General features: G+C 48.9%; 1 protein-coding gene across 2 annotated transcripts in view; it reads left to right on the top strand.

Annotated features, from left to right (window-relative positions):
• The window catches only part of DAAM1 (dishevelled associated activator of morphogenesis 1), a 97,053-nt gene extending 84,337 nt beyond the window's left edge, over positions 1-12,716 (top strand). For both annotated transcript variants that reach the window (XM_030452115.1, XM_030452116.1), the window contains 7 exons: positions 464-552; positions 736-904; positions 1,663-1,770; positions 5,163-5,223; positions 5,861-5,992; positions 8,675-8,845; positions 9,679-12,716. In XM_030452115.1, coding sequence (XP_030307975.1) covers positions 464-552; positions 736-904; positions 1,663-1,770; positions 5,163-5,223; positions 5,861-5,992; positions 8,675-8,845; positions 9,679-9,888 — 940 coding nt within the window. In that variant the 3' untranslated portion in view covers positions 9,889-12,716. The remainder of the gene's footprint in view (positions 1-463; positions 553-735; positions 905-1,662; positions 1,771-5,162; positions 5,224-5,860; positions 5,993-8,674; positions 8,846-9,678) is intronic.
• Positions 12,717-16,615: the final 3,899 nt, after the last annotated feature.

The raw sequence follows: 16,615 nt of genomic DNA, 5'->3' as shown, positions 1-16,615 counted from the left end.
GGTGGATTTCCAGCCCCAGCCATCATGCTGAGGATCTGAAGGTCTGGTTTGTTAGTGTTGGTAGCTGGTGTGCCTGCCCCCCACCACTGTTCTTTACAAAGCCACTGGGAGCCCTGACCTCATCTGCATCTTTGCTAAAGGAGTGGTTGCAAATGAACTGTTTGTCCATAGCAAAAGGGTGTAAAAATGCACTTGTTGAACCTGCTGAGATAAGCATAGGTTTAAGCATGTGCTTAAGAGCCCACCTGGATCCACCCCAGAACAGCTGTAGCTTCAGTTGTCGTTTTTTCCCATCCCGACATAGTTTCAGGGATAAATGCTGTCATTATTTTTTAATCGCCGTGGCTCAAGCAAGCTTTGCAAGCACAGCTGTGAGCAGCAGAGCAACTGAGCTCTGCCTGGGGCAACCAAAGCTCAACCTGAACTTTTTTTTTTTTTTTTTTTTTTTTCTCCCCCCCTTCAGGATAAACCATTATCAGCAAAGGCTGCAGTCCCTCTACTTCAAGAAGAAGTTTGCAGAGAGAGTTGCAGAAGTCAAACCCAAGGTGGAAGGCAAGTGACTGGACCTGCCTGGGGAGTGGTCATAGGAAGAGCATCCTCCCCATGGAGGTTGCAGTGTTCCATGGGAAGGGAGGGGGATGGAGGCCACTCCTGGGCCATGGGGGCATTTAAGGGGTTGCTTACTGGGTGTGCTGCCAGCCCAGGGGGTAATGTTCCCCACCTCTCTGCTTTCAGCCATCCGTGCTGGCTCCAGGGCAGTGCTGCAGAGCAGCAGCCTCCAGCAGCTCCTGGAGGTGGTCTTGGCCTTCGGGAACTACATGAACAAAGGCCAGAGGGGCAACGCCTTCGGGTTTAAGATCTCCAGCCTCAACAAGATCGCCGACACCAAGTCCAGCATTGACAAGTGAGCAGCCCCAGCTCTCCTCCTCCTCAGTAGCATCCGCAGCCGTGGGAATAGAGGGGACATTAGCATCGCCCCGGGGAGGAGGGGAGGGAAGGGGAGGGCGGTTCACTCCTTGCCACCACCCCCTTCCCCCCCTTCAGGCACATCTGATGATGCAAACATCCGTTTTTGGAGCAGGAGAGGTTTAGAAGGAAGCAGAGCTGCAGATCAGCCCAGGGAACGATGGGGACTTTCCTTCCTGGCTGGCAGCCAAGCTGATTGGGAAGATCATCTTCCAAGTTCTTTTTCCCCCAGCTTTGAGAAGCCAGGAGCCACTGAGCAGTAGCACAGTGGCCAGAGGAGGGGTCCTAGGGATTCCTCTCCACTGGAAGCCCCTCTACAGCCCCCTCCAAGCTGCTGCAGCATCGCCTGATTCATTCATCCCTGCTGTGAGCTCCGTGCACAGAGCTAGAGGAGCTGGGTCAGGTCTCAAAGCTGCCTGGTCTTATCCATCAGTAAAAACAACAGAGAACTGGAGCAGTGATGCTCAGGTCACCTCCCCTGATTCCTTCCTCTGGACCTGCAGGGCTCAAGCTGCTCTGCACTGCAGCTGTGCATGGGACAGACCCATCCTATGTTCCTAGGCAGGCAGTGAGCAGCATCCTTGCAGAAATCCCCAAAGAGTTCATTATCAGGGTTGGGATTTAACCAGGGTATTTGACGGAGCTCTCGACTCCCCATGATGGCACCACACTGACCTCACTGCTCCTCTCTCCTAGGAACATCACTCTTCTGCACTATCTCATCACCATCGTTGAAAAGAAATATCCCAAAGTCCTCCGCCTGCACGAGGAGCTGCGAGACATCCCACAGGCAGCAAAAGTCAAGTAAGCAGGAATTTAGGGGGTGCTTAGGGAGTGCCAGGAGCACCTCCCCCCTCTCTCCAGCCTGCCTTTCCAGGCCACTCTTCCCCTGCTCATGGATGGATCCTGGCTGCCAGGCTGGAGCTGGTGCTGTGGCCATGCTGTCCCGAGGCAGAAGCAAACATCACCTGGTGGCTTTAAATCTCAGCCCTTACAGCAAAGGGCTGTGAGCCACCATCCTCCAGGGAGAAGTACTGCTGGGAGCTGCCGTTTCCTGTTGTTATCTCACCGCAGAAGCATTTAATTAATTTCTAATGGTTAGGTTAAGTAATCCAGGAGGAAGCGGTTGTGGTGTGGCTGCAGATAAAGGGCAGCTGTTTATCTGCCTGTGGTAGGGAGGCTTTGCCTGCAGCTCAGGCAGGGGGGGTGAGGGGCTCACCTGCCTCCAGGACCTTCCTGGCCCTTGTTTCACCACCGACATGGAGCTTCTGGTGTTTGCAAAGAGCTTTTAACCCCTGCCCAGTGACCTTTTCTGAGCAATCTGCTGATGTCTCTGCTGGTGGAGGCCCCTGGTGTTCAGCAAAGCCCTAAAACACACACTGGACTTTGAAGTGGGGGAGGAATCTGTTGTTGCACTGCAAAGCTCTCAAGTATGTGCTCAAGTCCCTCTGAAATCAATGAGGCTCTGTTTTGGTTTTAGATTTCAGTGTGAGCTTAGGGGCTTTGCTGCACTGGGGACCTGGGCAGTAAGGATCACAGGTTTCTGCAGCCAGCACCCATTCCTGTCTGCATGAGAATCATTGAATGGTTTAGGGTTGGAAGGGACTTCCAAGATCACCTCTTTCCAACCCCCGTGCATAAGCAGGGACACTTTCCACTAGATCAGGTTGCTCCAAGCCCCATCCAACCTGGCCTTGAATAATTCCAGGGACGGGGCAGCCACAACTTGCCTGGGCAAACTGTTCCAGCATCTCAGCAAAAGAATTTCTTCCTCATGTCCAACCTAAATCTCCTCTTTTCACATTTTAAACTATTTCCCCTTGTCCTCTCACTACACACCTGTGTAAAAAGCCCTACCCCAGCTTTCTTGTAGGCCCCCTTCAGACATTGGAAGGTTGCTCTAAGATCATCTCGGAGCCTCCTTTTCTCCAGGCTGAACAATCCCAACTTTCTTAGCCTGACTTCATAGGGGAGATGCTCCAGCCCTCTGAGAATTTTCGTGGCTCTCCTGAAACTCCAGAAAGGCCTGGAATGGCACCTTTGAGAGAAGGAATAGTAGATATGAACAGAGTTTGCAGCAGCTTGAGGGTCTTTGAAGTTTCAAAGTGCTCTTGCAGCCATAGTCACTTCCCCACGGGAGATCTGTAAAGTGCAAAGCAGGCACCCTGGCCTTTAAAATGTAAAATAATTGTCAGTTGTAGGGATTAAACAAAGCAACAGACCTTGGAATGTGAGGGGGAGTGTGTGTGGTGGCTGCACTCATGGTCATCATCTGAGAACATGGTGGAGCAGTGTGCTAAAGGGTTGGACTTGCTGGTCTGAAATGTGTCACAAAATGATTCTGTGAATTAGAATCATAGAATCATAGAATTGGCTGGGTTGGAAGGGACCTCAGAGATCATCGAGTCCAACCCTTGAACCACCGTTGCGGTTGCTAGACCATGGCACTGAGTGTCACATCCAGTCTCTTTTTAAATATCTCCAGGGAAGGAGAATCCACTACTTCCCTGGGCAGTCCATTCCAATGCTTAATCACTCTCTCCATAAAGAAATTCTTTCTAATATCTAACCTAAAGTTCCCCTGACACAACTTGAGACCCTGCCCTCTTGTCTTGCTGAGAGTTGCCTGGGAAAAGAGCCCAACCCCCCCCGGCTCCAACCTCCTTTCAGGGAGTTGTAGAGAGTGATGAGGTCTCCCCTGAGCCTCCTCTTCTCCAGCCTGAACAGCCCCAGCTCCCTCAGCCTCTCCTCATAGAGTCTGTGCTCGAGTCCCTTCACCAGCCTGGTTGCCCTCCTTTGGACCTGCTCCAGGACCTCAATCTCCTTCCTGAGCTGAGGGGCCCAGAACTGGACACAGTACTCGAGGTGTGGCCTCACCAGGGCTGAGTACAGGGGCAGAATCACTTCCTTGCACCTTCTGGCCACGCTGTTCTGGATACAGGCCAGGATGCCATTGGCCTTCTTGGCCACATTATTCTATTATTCTGTGAATGGGGCTCACTCCTCACTGGTGGAGGCTCTGGGTTTCTGATGCTCATGTATCTCCAGCTGTTGTACAGATACACGTATGGGAAAGAAACCGTCTGCACAGAGGGTTTCTTTTTTTTTTTCCCTCTAAACCTTATAATTTTACTCTAAACTGGACACCATATGTAATATTTGGGCTTGGTCCAACCTAGAGCAAAACCAAGAAGTTTCTAAAGCTGTGGAAAACCCTGAATTCCCCTCAGCCCTGCAGCTGTGAAGCGAAATTGCCGCCTCTGTCAATCCCACCATGGGTAATGAACTGCTGGAACACAGGGCTCCCAAAACTGCGTTTTCCCAGACTAAACCTGCCAGGAATGCTTGCCCTGTGACCCGACGTCAGCTTTTCCAGGGACCCCAGCCCTAGGATAGACACCCCTGGAAAGGCATCAAGCCTGTGGTCATCGAGTTTTTGTGAGAAAGCTTCCGCTCAGATGTAGTGGTAGAAACTCACAAGCACTTGAACTTGACTCTCACTGCGGGCTTGAGCCTTGTGTAAACACAGTCAGAGCCAGACATGACGATTTATTTTTGTTTCTCTATATTTGGGTTGTCTCCCTTCATGGAAGCCTTTTTTGCTGCTCCGAGGGTGCTTGGTGTGGCATTTACCTAACCATGCTCTGAACCTAACTGTCCCCTGAAAAATTGGCTGCTGGGCAGTGGGACAACAAGGCCATCTTCTATGGCCCTCAAGAGGGGAAGAGAAGTCCATGCCCAGCAAAGCCTTCTTCTGAGCTTCCCTTTTTCTTGGAGAGGTCTGAAGGCTGCTGAGCCTTCAGCTTGCCTTCACAGGGGAGATGCTCCAGCCCTCTGAGAATTTTAGTGGCTCTCCTGGAACTCCAGAAGGGCTTGGAATGGCACCTTTGAGAGAAGGAATAGTAGATATGGACAGAGTTTGCAGCAGCTTGAGGGGATTTTTAATCCCCTTGATTAAAAATACAGAAAAATGCTTTGCTTGAAAACAAGCAACTGCAGCTCCTTTGCGATGGGCATCTGGCCCAGCTTTGAAGCTGTCAGCCCGACTTACTGCATGGGATGGGCTGCTCTGCGAACAGGAGGCAATGTCTGCAGCACCAGGGTCTTTTCAGTGGAAAAAACAGGGTTGAGTTTGTCAGAGAGTTGTAGAATTTGTTGGAGAAGGCTGAAAATTAACGTGCTGCCATTTCCCACAGCATGACCGAGCTGGAGAAAGAAATCAACACTCTGAGGAGTGGCCTGCGAGCAGTGGAGACTGTAAGTATTATTTAAATTAAATATAGCCCAGCCTGGCTCTGAGCACCACGGCATCCCTCCTCAGGGAGGCAGGCAAGGGAGCTCCCAGCAAAGCTGCTTTTATCTCACATCCTGGAGATCTGTTTGTCTTTCCTTCCCACCCTGCACGTGTGCCTGTCCTCTCAGGGCTGTTCTGGCCCCAATGTTACCCATGTGTGGTTAAGCACGTGCGTGGTTTATGTCTAATATGCCAAGAGAGGTTGAGCAAGTCTGGTGATGATGTCCACGGGGGACTTGTGATGTGCTGAGGGATCTTCCTTTGGCTGTGAAACCACAGAGGGCTGGGCTGAGGAACGCTTCTGCAGCCCAGCTGGAGTGGTGTTGAAATGGTGGAGCCATCCCAAAGGACTCCCTGTCTTGCTAAATTATGCTGCTTCCACCATCTCTCCTACAGGATTTTGCCTTAAAAGTGTAGTGCAGGCATGGTGCTGGAAATCAGGGTTATCTATGGTCTGATGCTGAGCAGGAGGGAGCAGCCCGTACTGGTGGCACCAATGCAGGCACACACCCAATGGCATCAGCAGCAGCCTATGGTGTTTGTGTCCCTCATCAGACAGCACCTGACCAGATTTACCTTTTTTTCTTTTTTCCCCCAAAGGAGCTGGACTTCCAGAAGTCTCAGGTTCAGCAAACAGGTGACAAGTTTGTGTCTGTCGTCAGCCAATTCATCACACTGGCCAGCTTCAGCTTCTCAGATGTTGAAGATCTTCTGTTGGAAGCAAAAGAGCTGGTAAGATTACCAACACCCTGGAGATCTGGGCAGTGTTTCAGTCCTTCCTCCAGCCAACAGGGAAGGGATGATCCTGGCTTTCCCAGAGCATGTGCTATGTGTTAACATCTCAGATACCTCCCCAATAGATCATGAGTGTCTTGCTGAGACCCTGACATGAGAGAGGTGCTGAGCTGCTCTTCATGTTTGGGTGGGTACATCCCTGTCTGTCCCTTGGGCCTTATTCCTGCTCCACAACTCAACATGTCGGGATGGCAGGTCAGACCAACAAACTCCTAATGGAAAGCAAGATGTGCTTTAGAAAGCCAGGAGATCCCTGCCTGTCCTGTGGAAGGGAAGGGCAGGGGACAGCCATGGGAGAGTTGTGTCATGATGAGTCATTTGTGAGGATCTGAGTTTTGGTGAAGTTTTCACTCAAGCCTAGAGGGCTTGCTTTGCTTTCCATGTCTTAAATGGAAACATCCCAGTTTTGGTGGCTTTAGAGTCAGGAGTGTGGCAGCTGGGGCATCTTGGCCCATTAAGGCTGAAGGTGGCAAGAAAGCAGGCTGCTCTATCTGGTGATAGGAGAGGAAGAAAAAATGCAGCCAGGTGTTCAGGTGGGACATGAAGTCACACAGAGGTTGATATCAGAGAGAACCCAAGCTGCTGGAGTGACCCCACTGCTGTAGGGCAAAATAACAGCCAAGCATAATTCAATCTGAGACCTGCCCAGCACTTCTCTCCAGAGTGGAGCTCACTGGCATGAATTGAAGTCACCTTCTTACTGGGTTAGAGAAGCCGCTTAAATGGTTCACTTAAATGGTAATGCCTTGGTGAGGGCTTTGCAGCCTCTCACCACGTTGTCCTCTTCTCCCTACCAGGCTGGTTTAAATCACAGCAACAGGGTGGCCACTGGCTGACATCTGTGGTTCCCCAGCACTTTTTGCTTCCCCTTTTTCAGCAGAGGTCCCTCTGCTGGTTTCTGTTTCCTCCAAGAGCAGTCCTCCAGTATTGCCTCCATAGCTTGGCCTTCGTCTTGATCAAGGTGACAGGGAGATAGTCCAGCACAGGCTGCTCCAGAGGTCCCTTCCTCGTGCCACTGCATGAGCTACCTCTCCAAAGACAGAAATTACCAAGTGTCACCACTTCTTTATCCCTGGTTATACCAGTGTCCAAGTGGTACTGTCCTTCAGACCATCCACTCATCCTTGGGCTTTATGATTGACCATTGCCTACTTGAGGTCACAGCTAACCCAAGCCACCCTGCTGATAGCAACCAGGCAGATCTTACCTGCAGTGGGTTAGGACTGTGGAAATGGTGACAGATGCTCTGCAAACTGTATCATCTTCTGCTGACTTGGCTAGATCTGGAGGAGAAGGTCTGGTCATGGTCCTCAGAGCCCAGCAAAGGGCACTCTGAAGCAATACACGGCTGTTCCCATGGTTGTCAACCAGGATGGGTTGTGTGAAGTGCACCAGCATTTTTCTTTTTAAACACATGTCCAGATTCAAACTATGGTGCTGCTTTCTCTTAGTGAAGCAGAAACATCACTCTTTTATAAGCTTTCTGTCCTGCAAGGATAACATTTTCAGCCTTTCCCCCCACCAGAATCTCCTGTAACATGGCAGGGAATCCAGTATCTTGATGAGAATCAACAAGACTAACCGCAGTTATTTTGACTTATAGGGTGGCACCTCTCAGATTTCTCCCTGCATCTTGAAGTGCCAAGTTTCTTAAATAAACAAAGAAATAAAAATGCCCTTGGTGTCTTTTGAAGAGCCTGGGGCAGCCCTGCAAATAAAACTCAATCATACAGGCAGGCTTTAAAAATGCTTCTCTCAGTCTGCCCAGCAAAATCAAAGCAACTAATAAATCTGTTTGTGCTTTGGTTTTGGTTTTCTTTTCTTCTGCCCTTGCTTATCTCCAGAACACCCCATCACAATTTTAACAAACTTTCTGTGCACAAAGAGTTTCCTTCAAATTGGGAGTGAGAACAAAGGATGTCAGTCCCAAGGACAACTCGTGGGCTCCTTGGGGATCTGGATACATCAGTGGATCATTGGTGTCCTATCCTGACCTTTGCTATGGCCTCATTCAACTCCCTGACATGAATGGTGTGCAAACAGCAAAAAAAAAAAGGCTGGAAAACTCCCTATTTCCCTACCCAGGGCTGTGCCTGAGCCTGGGCAGAAATGTCCTTTAGAAGTTTCACCAACACATTTGGTTTCAATAGCAGAGCATGTGGCAATGATAAATAATACCCCAAAAATACTTCAAAGAAAAACTTTAAAGTGTGAGTATCCCTTCCCCTGCCGTGTTTACTGTTAGTTTTATGTCTTCAGTCTTTGGTCCCACAATATTTTGCTTCCTTGTTTTTACTGCTGCTCAGTTAATAAAGTCGAGCTGGGGCAGGGGGAGGTTGGGCAGAGCCAGAGGCAAAGAAGGGTTTTGTGGAGGGCATTTCAGGAGAGGGGGCTCAGGCGTGATCCAGGTTGGCTCTTAGAGGTCAGCAGGTAAAACATCAGATGATTTATTTTACTTTTAAGTCAAGGCTTGATGAAGCAAAGCTCTGCTTTCCACCATGGCTGCTGGAAATACTCCTCTTGGATCCATCAGGTTGAAGGCTTCTCATGGTGGGGGGGGTGTTTGTTGGAGTGGTGGATATCTCCCAGACTGAGGGTCCTCTGTCTTCTCTCTCACAGTTTTCCAAGGCTGTGAAGCACTTTGGAGAAGATACGGACAAAATGCAGCCCGATGAGTTCTTTGGCATCTTTGACCAGTTCCTTCAAGCTGTGACGGAGGCCAAGCAAGAGAACGAGAACATGAGGAGGAGGAAGGAGGAGGAAGAGCGCCGGGCACGCATGGAGGCACAGGTGAGAGGGCAAGTCTAGCAGCAACCCCGGGCCACCAGGGATGGCAAGTGTGCCACACTGTCCCTATGGGGAGCACTGGAGGCTGGGCAAGGAGCTTCCATGCTCTTAGACCCACCTGCTTTTCCCTGTTGATTGCTTAATTAACTAATGACCTTGAGCTAGTGAGGTCTTGGAGCTAAACCACAGAGCACAGGAGGTGCTGCCCGTGAGCTGCTGTGACCCCACCAGCAGCAGCCATGGAGCTGCCATGGACTTTATCCCATGGGTTGTACCAACAACCCTGCTGAGCTCTCACATGCCAGGCACCCGGCTGGGGAGGGAAACCGCTCTTGTTTCACGGGTTTGGGGGTCATAGAATCATAGAATTGGCTGGGTTGGAAGGAACCTCAGAGATCATCAAGTCCAACCTTTGATCCACTATCGGTGCAGTTCCCAGCCCATGGCACTGAGTGCCACATCCAGTCTCTTTTGAAATATCTCCAGACACGGAGAATCCACTACTTCCCTGGGCAGCCCATTCCAATGCCTGATCACCCTCTCCAGAAAGAAATTCATTCTAATCTCCAACCTAAACCTCCCCTGGCACAACTTGAGACCCTGCCCTCTTGTCTTGCTGAGAGTTGCCTGGGAAAAGAGCCCAACCCCCCCCTGGCTCCAACCTCCTTTCAGGGAGTTGTAGAAAGTGATGAGGTCTCCCCTGAGCCTCCTCTTCTCCAGGCTGAACACCCCCAGCTCCCTCAGCCTCTCCTCATAGGACTTGTGCTTGTGTGTGGGTTGGGCAACCCCACAATGGGTGTCAGGAGAGTAAGATGTCTCCTTTCCCTCCGTCGTAGCTGAAGGAGCAGCGGGAGCGGGAACGGAAGGCGAGGAAGGCGAAGGAGAGCGGGGAGGAAGGCGGGGAGTTCGACGACCTGGTCTCGGCCCTGCGCTCGGGCGAAGTCTTTGACAAGGACCTCTCCAAGCTGAAGCGCAACCGCAAGCGCATCACCAACCAGCTGGCCGACGGCAGCCGCGAGAGGCCCGTCACCAAGCTCAACTTCTGAGAAAAAAAACAAGCAACAAACAGCAACAGAAACCACCACCAACAAAACAAAACAAACAAAAAAAACCCACCAAAAAAAAATAGACAAAAAACTCCACACAAAACGTGGGTTTAATCTTTCTGAAGTGGCCGAGGAGGGAGGGTTGTTCCCCTTGTACTCCCTCGAGGTGGCACGCTCCTTCTCCCCACGAGTGTGTGTGTATATACTGTGTATATAGCCGGGTCAGGAGGCACGGGTGAAGGTGGGTGGGTGGCTCACCTGGATGGGCACCAGCACCACCTCTGACCCCCTCCAAAAAGCTGTTCTCCCTCCCCATGCACAAGCACAATGCCACGGAGCAAGAGAAGACCCAACCCAGAGACACTGGTGGTCCCCGTGGTCCCCAAAAGGCGATGGGACACCGCTCCCCACCGCTCTCCTGCTGGGACACCTTCCCAGGGCTGCCTGCAGGGGATGCCTTGCGCACAAGCCGAGCAGTTTAAAGAGGATAAGACAAAAAAAAAAAAAAAGAAAAAACAAAGTTGACTGAACTTTAATGTGTTGGGTTTGTTGTTTGTTTTTTTTTTCTTGTCATGGTTATTCCAAAAACCTCACGCCCGTGCTCTCGCGCTGGATCCTGAGCTGGGCGCTGTGGGCGCTCCTGGTGATGCTCCTCCTGTCGTCCTTGGGAAACGCTCTTTGCTCCTCTTACCACCACCTTGCTAAAGGAAAAAAATAAGTTTACCCCAAAGTGCTTCTCGCTCTAACGCCGCACAGATGTATTTATACTTCTCAAACGTTTTCTGACCCAAGAAGGTGGGAGAGGTCGGTTCGCGGAGGGGACGAAGAGCATAAAAAGTTTTGTGTTGTCATTTTTATTCTTGCTTTCTGTTCAATGGGACAAACTGTATCCTCTGTACAGGTGGGTCAGGCCCGAGGGTCTCTGATGTACGAAGGGGCTGGTGCAAACCCCCCCGGCTTTCACCCACCTTCTTTTCTTTTTCCTTTACCAGACAGACGGAAGCAGCGATGCCAAGAAGTGCTTGTCTCTCATGCCAGGTCAACTGGTTTGCTGTTCGTTGTCATTGCAAATTTGTTAGCAGAACTACCTGTCAAATGTCAGTCCAAAAAAAAAAAAAAAAAAAGAAAAAAAAGAAAAAAATACAGAAAAAATTTTAAATAAATAAAAATAATTCAAAGCTCTCAGGGAGTTATAATTTAAAGGTTTAGAAAATTAAGAATTGGAGAATAAAAAGTAACCACCGTTAACATATTAACATTTCTATTCTTAAATTATGCTGAGTATATAGAGGACTGTTACTTTTTACTTTTTATTTATTTGTGGTGTGTTTTTTTTAAGCAAAACAAAACAAAACCTTTTTATACCACCAATACTTTTGTGATCCCTTTGGGTTCTTTTTGTTTGTTTGTTCTTTTTCCTGTGGAGAGATGAGTTTGTCCCTGTTGCACTAGATATTAACACTATTTGAAATAAGGTTGGTTTGTTGTTTTGGGTTGGGTTTTTTTGTTTTTTTTTTTGTCAGATAATCGGTATTACTGGTGGGGTATGGGATGTCAGTTAACTATATGTACTGTATAGCAAAAGTGCTGTTTAAACTAATTTGTATAAAAAAAACAAAAAATGGTTCTAAGCACCTGAAGGCCACGGGGTCTGTGTGCTGAGTGAAAGCTGTGAAATCTCTCTAACCAGAGTTGTCAAGAGCTGTGGTTTTACCATTTTGTTCTTTTCTTCATTGCAACTTTTGACGCACTGTAGATAAAAAAAAAAAAAAAAGGAAAAAGAAAAAAAAAAAAGACTTTCTGAGTAGCATTTAAAACAGTAATAAATAAAGCAGGTAAGTGCAAAAAGAAGCCCAGCACCTCATACCTAAGCAGCTGCAAAACCTGCAGCTTATGTTCAAAGGTGGAGTTAAGCACTTTGCTTTAAGAAGGAGGGGGAAATAAAGATAAAAGGTAATGATAATACTATTCCTTAACTAAAGTGCCTCTATTTATATTTTTTATTTATGGCTGAAAAAAAATGGGGCTGATACAATTGAGGGAATGGACTTTGGGGGGGAATTTAAAATATATTGAAAAAAAAAAAAAAGAGAAGGAAAAAAGAAAAAGGTTAAAAAGAAGAAACCTCTGGCCTCTGATGGTTTAAGGAATGGTTGGTCACTTGTGTTTAATTCAAAAGGTGTTGGGAGTTGGGGACAGTGATTGCCTCCCGGGGTCCCTGGGTGGGGGGCTTGGCTGCCAGAACCCACCCCCAGCTCCTGCCTCCACGACCCCAGTGCCACATCAGGACCTTTCCTGACAGATTTCCTCTTGCCCTTCCAAACCTGTTTGTTTTGTTTTGTTTTGTTTTAATTTTATTTTAACTGTTTTACAACAGCCTCGCTGTCAGGCTGAGTTTGCCATTTCTTTGTTTTCTTTCAAAAAAAAAAAAAAAAAAAGAAAAAAAGAGAAAAAGAAAAATATTCTATCTCTATAAATAAATACAAAGGCTGTGTGCAGGTAATTCCATGTGCCATTGTTGAAAACTACTTTTAGATTGGTGCTGGTGTAAGTAGCCACTCTTTTCTCTTGGGTGTGTATTTTCAAGATGATTCTTTTTTTTTTTTTTTTTTAATAATGCCAAAATTTAAAAAAAAAAAAATCCATAATAATTTGTAAACTGAATTATGTGTCTTGGACTTTATTAGCTTAGTAGTGACCAAGGTAGTTTGTTAGGTGCAAGGATGTTAGTAGTTGTAGCTAGCAGGAGATGCTGTGTAATGTTACCAGACTGTACATTTTCTAAGATGGCAATATGCAATAAAGAAAAAATGATTTTGGTGAGTGTACGTGGGAGAGCCACGACTTATTTGTGGGTGAAAAAAAAATGGGGCTGAAGAAGAGCCCCTCTGTGTGCTGCCCTTTTCCTGGTGTATTTGCAGGTGTTGCTGGGGCAATTGGGAACCCCCTGGGCTGTGTTTCTCCCCTCTGGGTTTCACCCTCACCACTGCCTTCCCCCCCACTTTCCCATCTGTTTTTCTTCTTTTTCCAATTCTCCTTGTGCTGGGTGACTTTTGCAGCACCCAACACCCTCAGGACCCACTTTCTGTAGGAGTGGGAGTGTCTCCATCGTCTTTCCCTTGGATCAGAGTTTTCTCCAGTATAACCAGTAAAGCCAGCACCAAGCCAGAACAGAAGGGGCATCTAACACATCCCTGATGGGGCTTTACAGGTCTCCCTTCTTCTGGTGCCAGCTCATCCAGCATCACAGCTGGCAGACATGGCAGCTTTCTCCTGTTTCCATCCCATGGATCATATTTCCTACAAGGGAGATATTTATGACCCAGCATTGCTCAGATTTGGGCTGGCAGGGAGGGTGACGAGGTGATGAAGGACACAGGTACCATCTCAGTGTCCAGTGGTGGGGTGGGCTGGTGATGCCACATCTGAAAGCAGCCCCAGGCTGTGTAGCAAAAGAATCTGAGCAAAAGGGAGATGGCTTCAGCTGCTCTTCCCTTCACAAATCCTCATGTCCCCAGTGCAGCCATAATCAGGTGTGGGCAAACTGGCCAGACCTGAAGAGGACCTGAAATTCCAGTTGATGGCAGCTTGCAGGTTACCTGGGCCATCCTAGTGTGTCCTGACACAGGGCAGTCCCCAGGACAGGGATGGGGTGGCAGTATGTGAGCAAGGAGAGGGCAAGAAATAAATAAAGCGAGAGCTTGTTAAGAAATCAATAAAGAGCTTTTTATTCAAGATATTTGAAGGGTTGGGGTGGGAACCTAGTAATGTGCAAGCTTCCCATCCTGCAAACCCTTCCGCAGGGCTGGCATAGAGTGGGTTAAAAAGAGAAAATTGAGCTACAGCATTTGTCATCCCACAGGAAAGGAGTTTGGGATGGTTGCTGTTCTGTACCAGCATGGTTTTGCTGGGTGAGGCCATGTCACCAGGAGCTCATGCCCACCAGAGGACTGGCCAGCTGAGTTTTCACCTAGAAAAAGGCCTCTGTGCCCCAAATCCTGGTTGCTCCCTCCAGGTGAAGCCATGAAGAGGAGGGTGTCCTCAATGGGCCAAACCTGCTGAGAAGAGTCCAGAAGAGGTGAGACACAACCTTGCAGGCAAGCCCCAGCCTGGCAGGTAGGACAGATGTGGCTTGATGGGGGTGCAGGGGGTCCCCAGCCCCACCAGAGGTGGGTGCAAGGTGGGTGGGAGCTTGCTGGGTACCTGGTGTGTTTGGGGCAAGGTCTTTCCTCCCCAGCAGGTGGGAACAGCCCTCAGGTTTTGACCTCATGGCCTCATTTTTAAACAGTAAATATTAATTTCCCACCCAGGGAGGGTACAACAGGACTGATGGAACTGCCAGGCTTTGATATCCCTCCTGAAGAACCTCAGCAAGGGGGAAGCAAAGTGAGGATGATGCCAATCCTTCTCCCACACACCCTGTGGCTGGGACCTGGTCCTGTACATCCCTTATGCTGGTGGCAGTGTCACAGCTCAATGTAGAGAAACAAGATAAACCAGGTGCCTCAAGTTGCCAAAGAGTGGGTGTGAGTCCACCTGTGCCTGGTTAGGGCAGGCCCCCTATTACCAGGGAGCCAATAAAGGTGGGACACACACCCACAGAGCTCAGCTCACTCTGGTGCGAGGTAGTGCAGAGGTCAGCAGCTTGTCGAGCCTCAGGAGCAAGAAAGGCTCATCCCACTACAGCTCAAGAAGCTGTTTTTAGGATAAAACTACACCTTTCTGACATCCTGTTCTCATGCAGCCCCATCACTGCTCCTGTGGCCCTTGAGCAGGGCTGGCACTGCTGGAGCCACCCAGGACCAGGTTTGTCCTTCCATGCAGAGACCAGAGGAGCAGTAAAAGGTGACAAATGCACTTGGGTATTTTTGTACCAGCCTGTGCTGGGGGGTGAACACGACCTTTAAGCTTTGCTTTTGGGGAGGATGAGAGAGTCCAAGCCACAACATGAAGTTCAGGAGGGAGGCTGTGAGCAAATCTTTCTGACACCTCTCCCTGAGCTCTCCCTGGTGTTGCTCAGGGTCCTGCCTGGCTTAGGCATGTGAAAAGGAGAGGTCTCTGTTTTAATCAGGGGTGGTCTGACCTCCAACCTCTGAGCAATTTATACTTTTTAGCCTCAAACTCGGCTTGATGCTTATGGACAGGTGAGCCAGGGAGCCCCAGCAAAGCCTCAGGAGAGGCAGCACCCCCATCTGCTGGTACTTTCTGGACTGTATGTATAAAACCAATCTTTCCCCTTCTTTCCTCTGTCCCACCTCTGCTGTGGTGTGAAAAGCACAGTGCTCTCTGGTCCTGAAACAGCCAGAATGCTGAATTTTATATTTAATTTTTTTTCCAGTGTAGTTAAGGAGGGGTAATTATAATGCTCTCCATCAGAACTCATGGAGTCAAATAGCCTGAGGTGACAACACGTGGCTTCGCTGCTGGTTTCTTCTCTGCCTGAGCTTCATTACGTTTTCTGGAAGGAATCCACAATTCAGATGCTTTATTCAAATCTTGCCATGACCTCAGGGACAGTACATTACCAAATGTTCTGTAAAATGCACCAGACTGAGCACAGCAGCCACGGGCAGGGGTCAGGGAGGGGCACGAGTGCCACATTGGTTTTCACTGGAGAAATAAGTGACCTGGTTACTCAGAGCATTTCTGTCCCCTGATGCTGAGCTTAGTGTAGAGTAGGTTACTGGGTCAGGTGAGCAAATTGCTTTTATGTGGTTGTGAGGGAACTGCTGGGTGAGAGAGTTAAGAAAAAATTTACCTTGCTGCCTTTAGAATCGTAGAATTGTTTGGGTTGGAAAAAATAACTTTAAGTTCAAGTCCAGCACTGCCAAGTCAACCCCTAAATTATGTCCCCCAGCACCACATATACACATCTTTTAAACCCCTCCAGGCATGGGGACTCCACCACTGCCCTGGGCAGCCTGGGCCAGGGCCTGACAAACCTTTTAGGGAAGAAATTGTTCTTAACATCCAATCTAAACCACAACTCGAGGCCATGCCTCTTGTCCTATCACTTGTCACTTGGGAGAAGAGTCTGACACCCACCTCGCTACAACCTTGTTTCAGGTAGCTGTAGAGAACACTAAGGTCTCCCTTTTGTCCACATCTATGGCCCCAAGGCTTTTTAATTCACAGGACTCCTCCAGGAGCTGTTCCTCACCAGCTGCAGCAGCAGCATCTCCCCAGCTGCCCTTTGGTGGGCTGGGCAGAATTAGCCTTCTGCTACCTGACAGCCTCACCCAGGAGCCAGCCCAGCACTGAGCAGCCCCATCCTTGGTACAATTTCCTTCTGTTCTGAGTGTGCACACTTCAGCAAAGCCCTCTGGTCAAGCCCCACAGTATAAATCTAAGTGTTTAAGCCATCAGTACTGCTGGCAGAAGCAGGTGGAGAGATTCCTCCTGCCTTCAGCTAGGCTTGCTCTGGCTCCTGGGAAAAACAGGGATGTTCCTCCAGATGTGGAAGGACAGTGCTAAGTAATTCCACTCCTGATTTCAACCCTGAGAGCTGATGAGTGTGGTTTCCTAAGTGACCTCCCCAAAGCCACCCCTGCTCCAACTTTCAGCTTCTCCTTACCATGTCTGGAGGGGAAGCAGGCAACATATGAAGCACTGAGGTTTGCAGACACCTTTAACTCTTTGGTGCACAAAATAAAACCCTCTGAGAGAAGGCACAATCTTCTTGTCAGAGCAAAGCTTTAGAAAAAGGCTTTTTTCAGTCCTTTTAGAT

This window comes from Calypte anna, chromosome 5A (assembly GCF_003957555.1).
Source record: "Calypte anna isolate BGI_N300 chromosome 5A, bCalAnn1_v1.p, whole genome shotgun sequence".
In the NCBI taxonomy this organism is placed as follows: Eukaryota; Metazoa; Chordata; class Aves; order Apodiformes; family Trochilidae; genus Calypte; species Calypte anna.
Note: the sequence above shows the minus strand (reverse complement) of the source record. Positions and strands in the feature narration are given on the sequence as shown.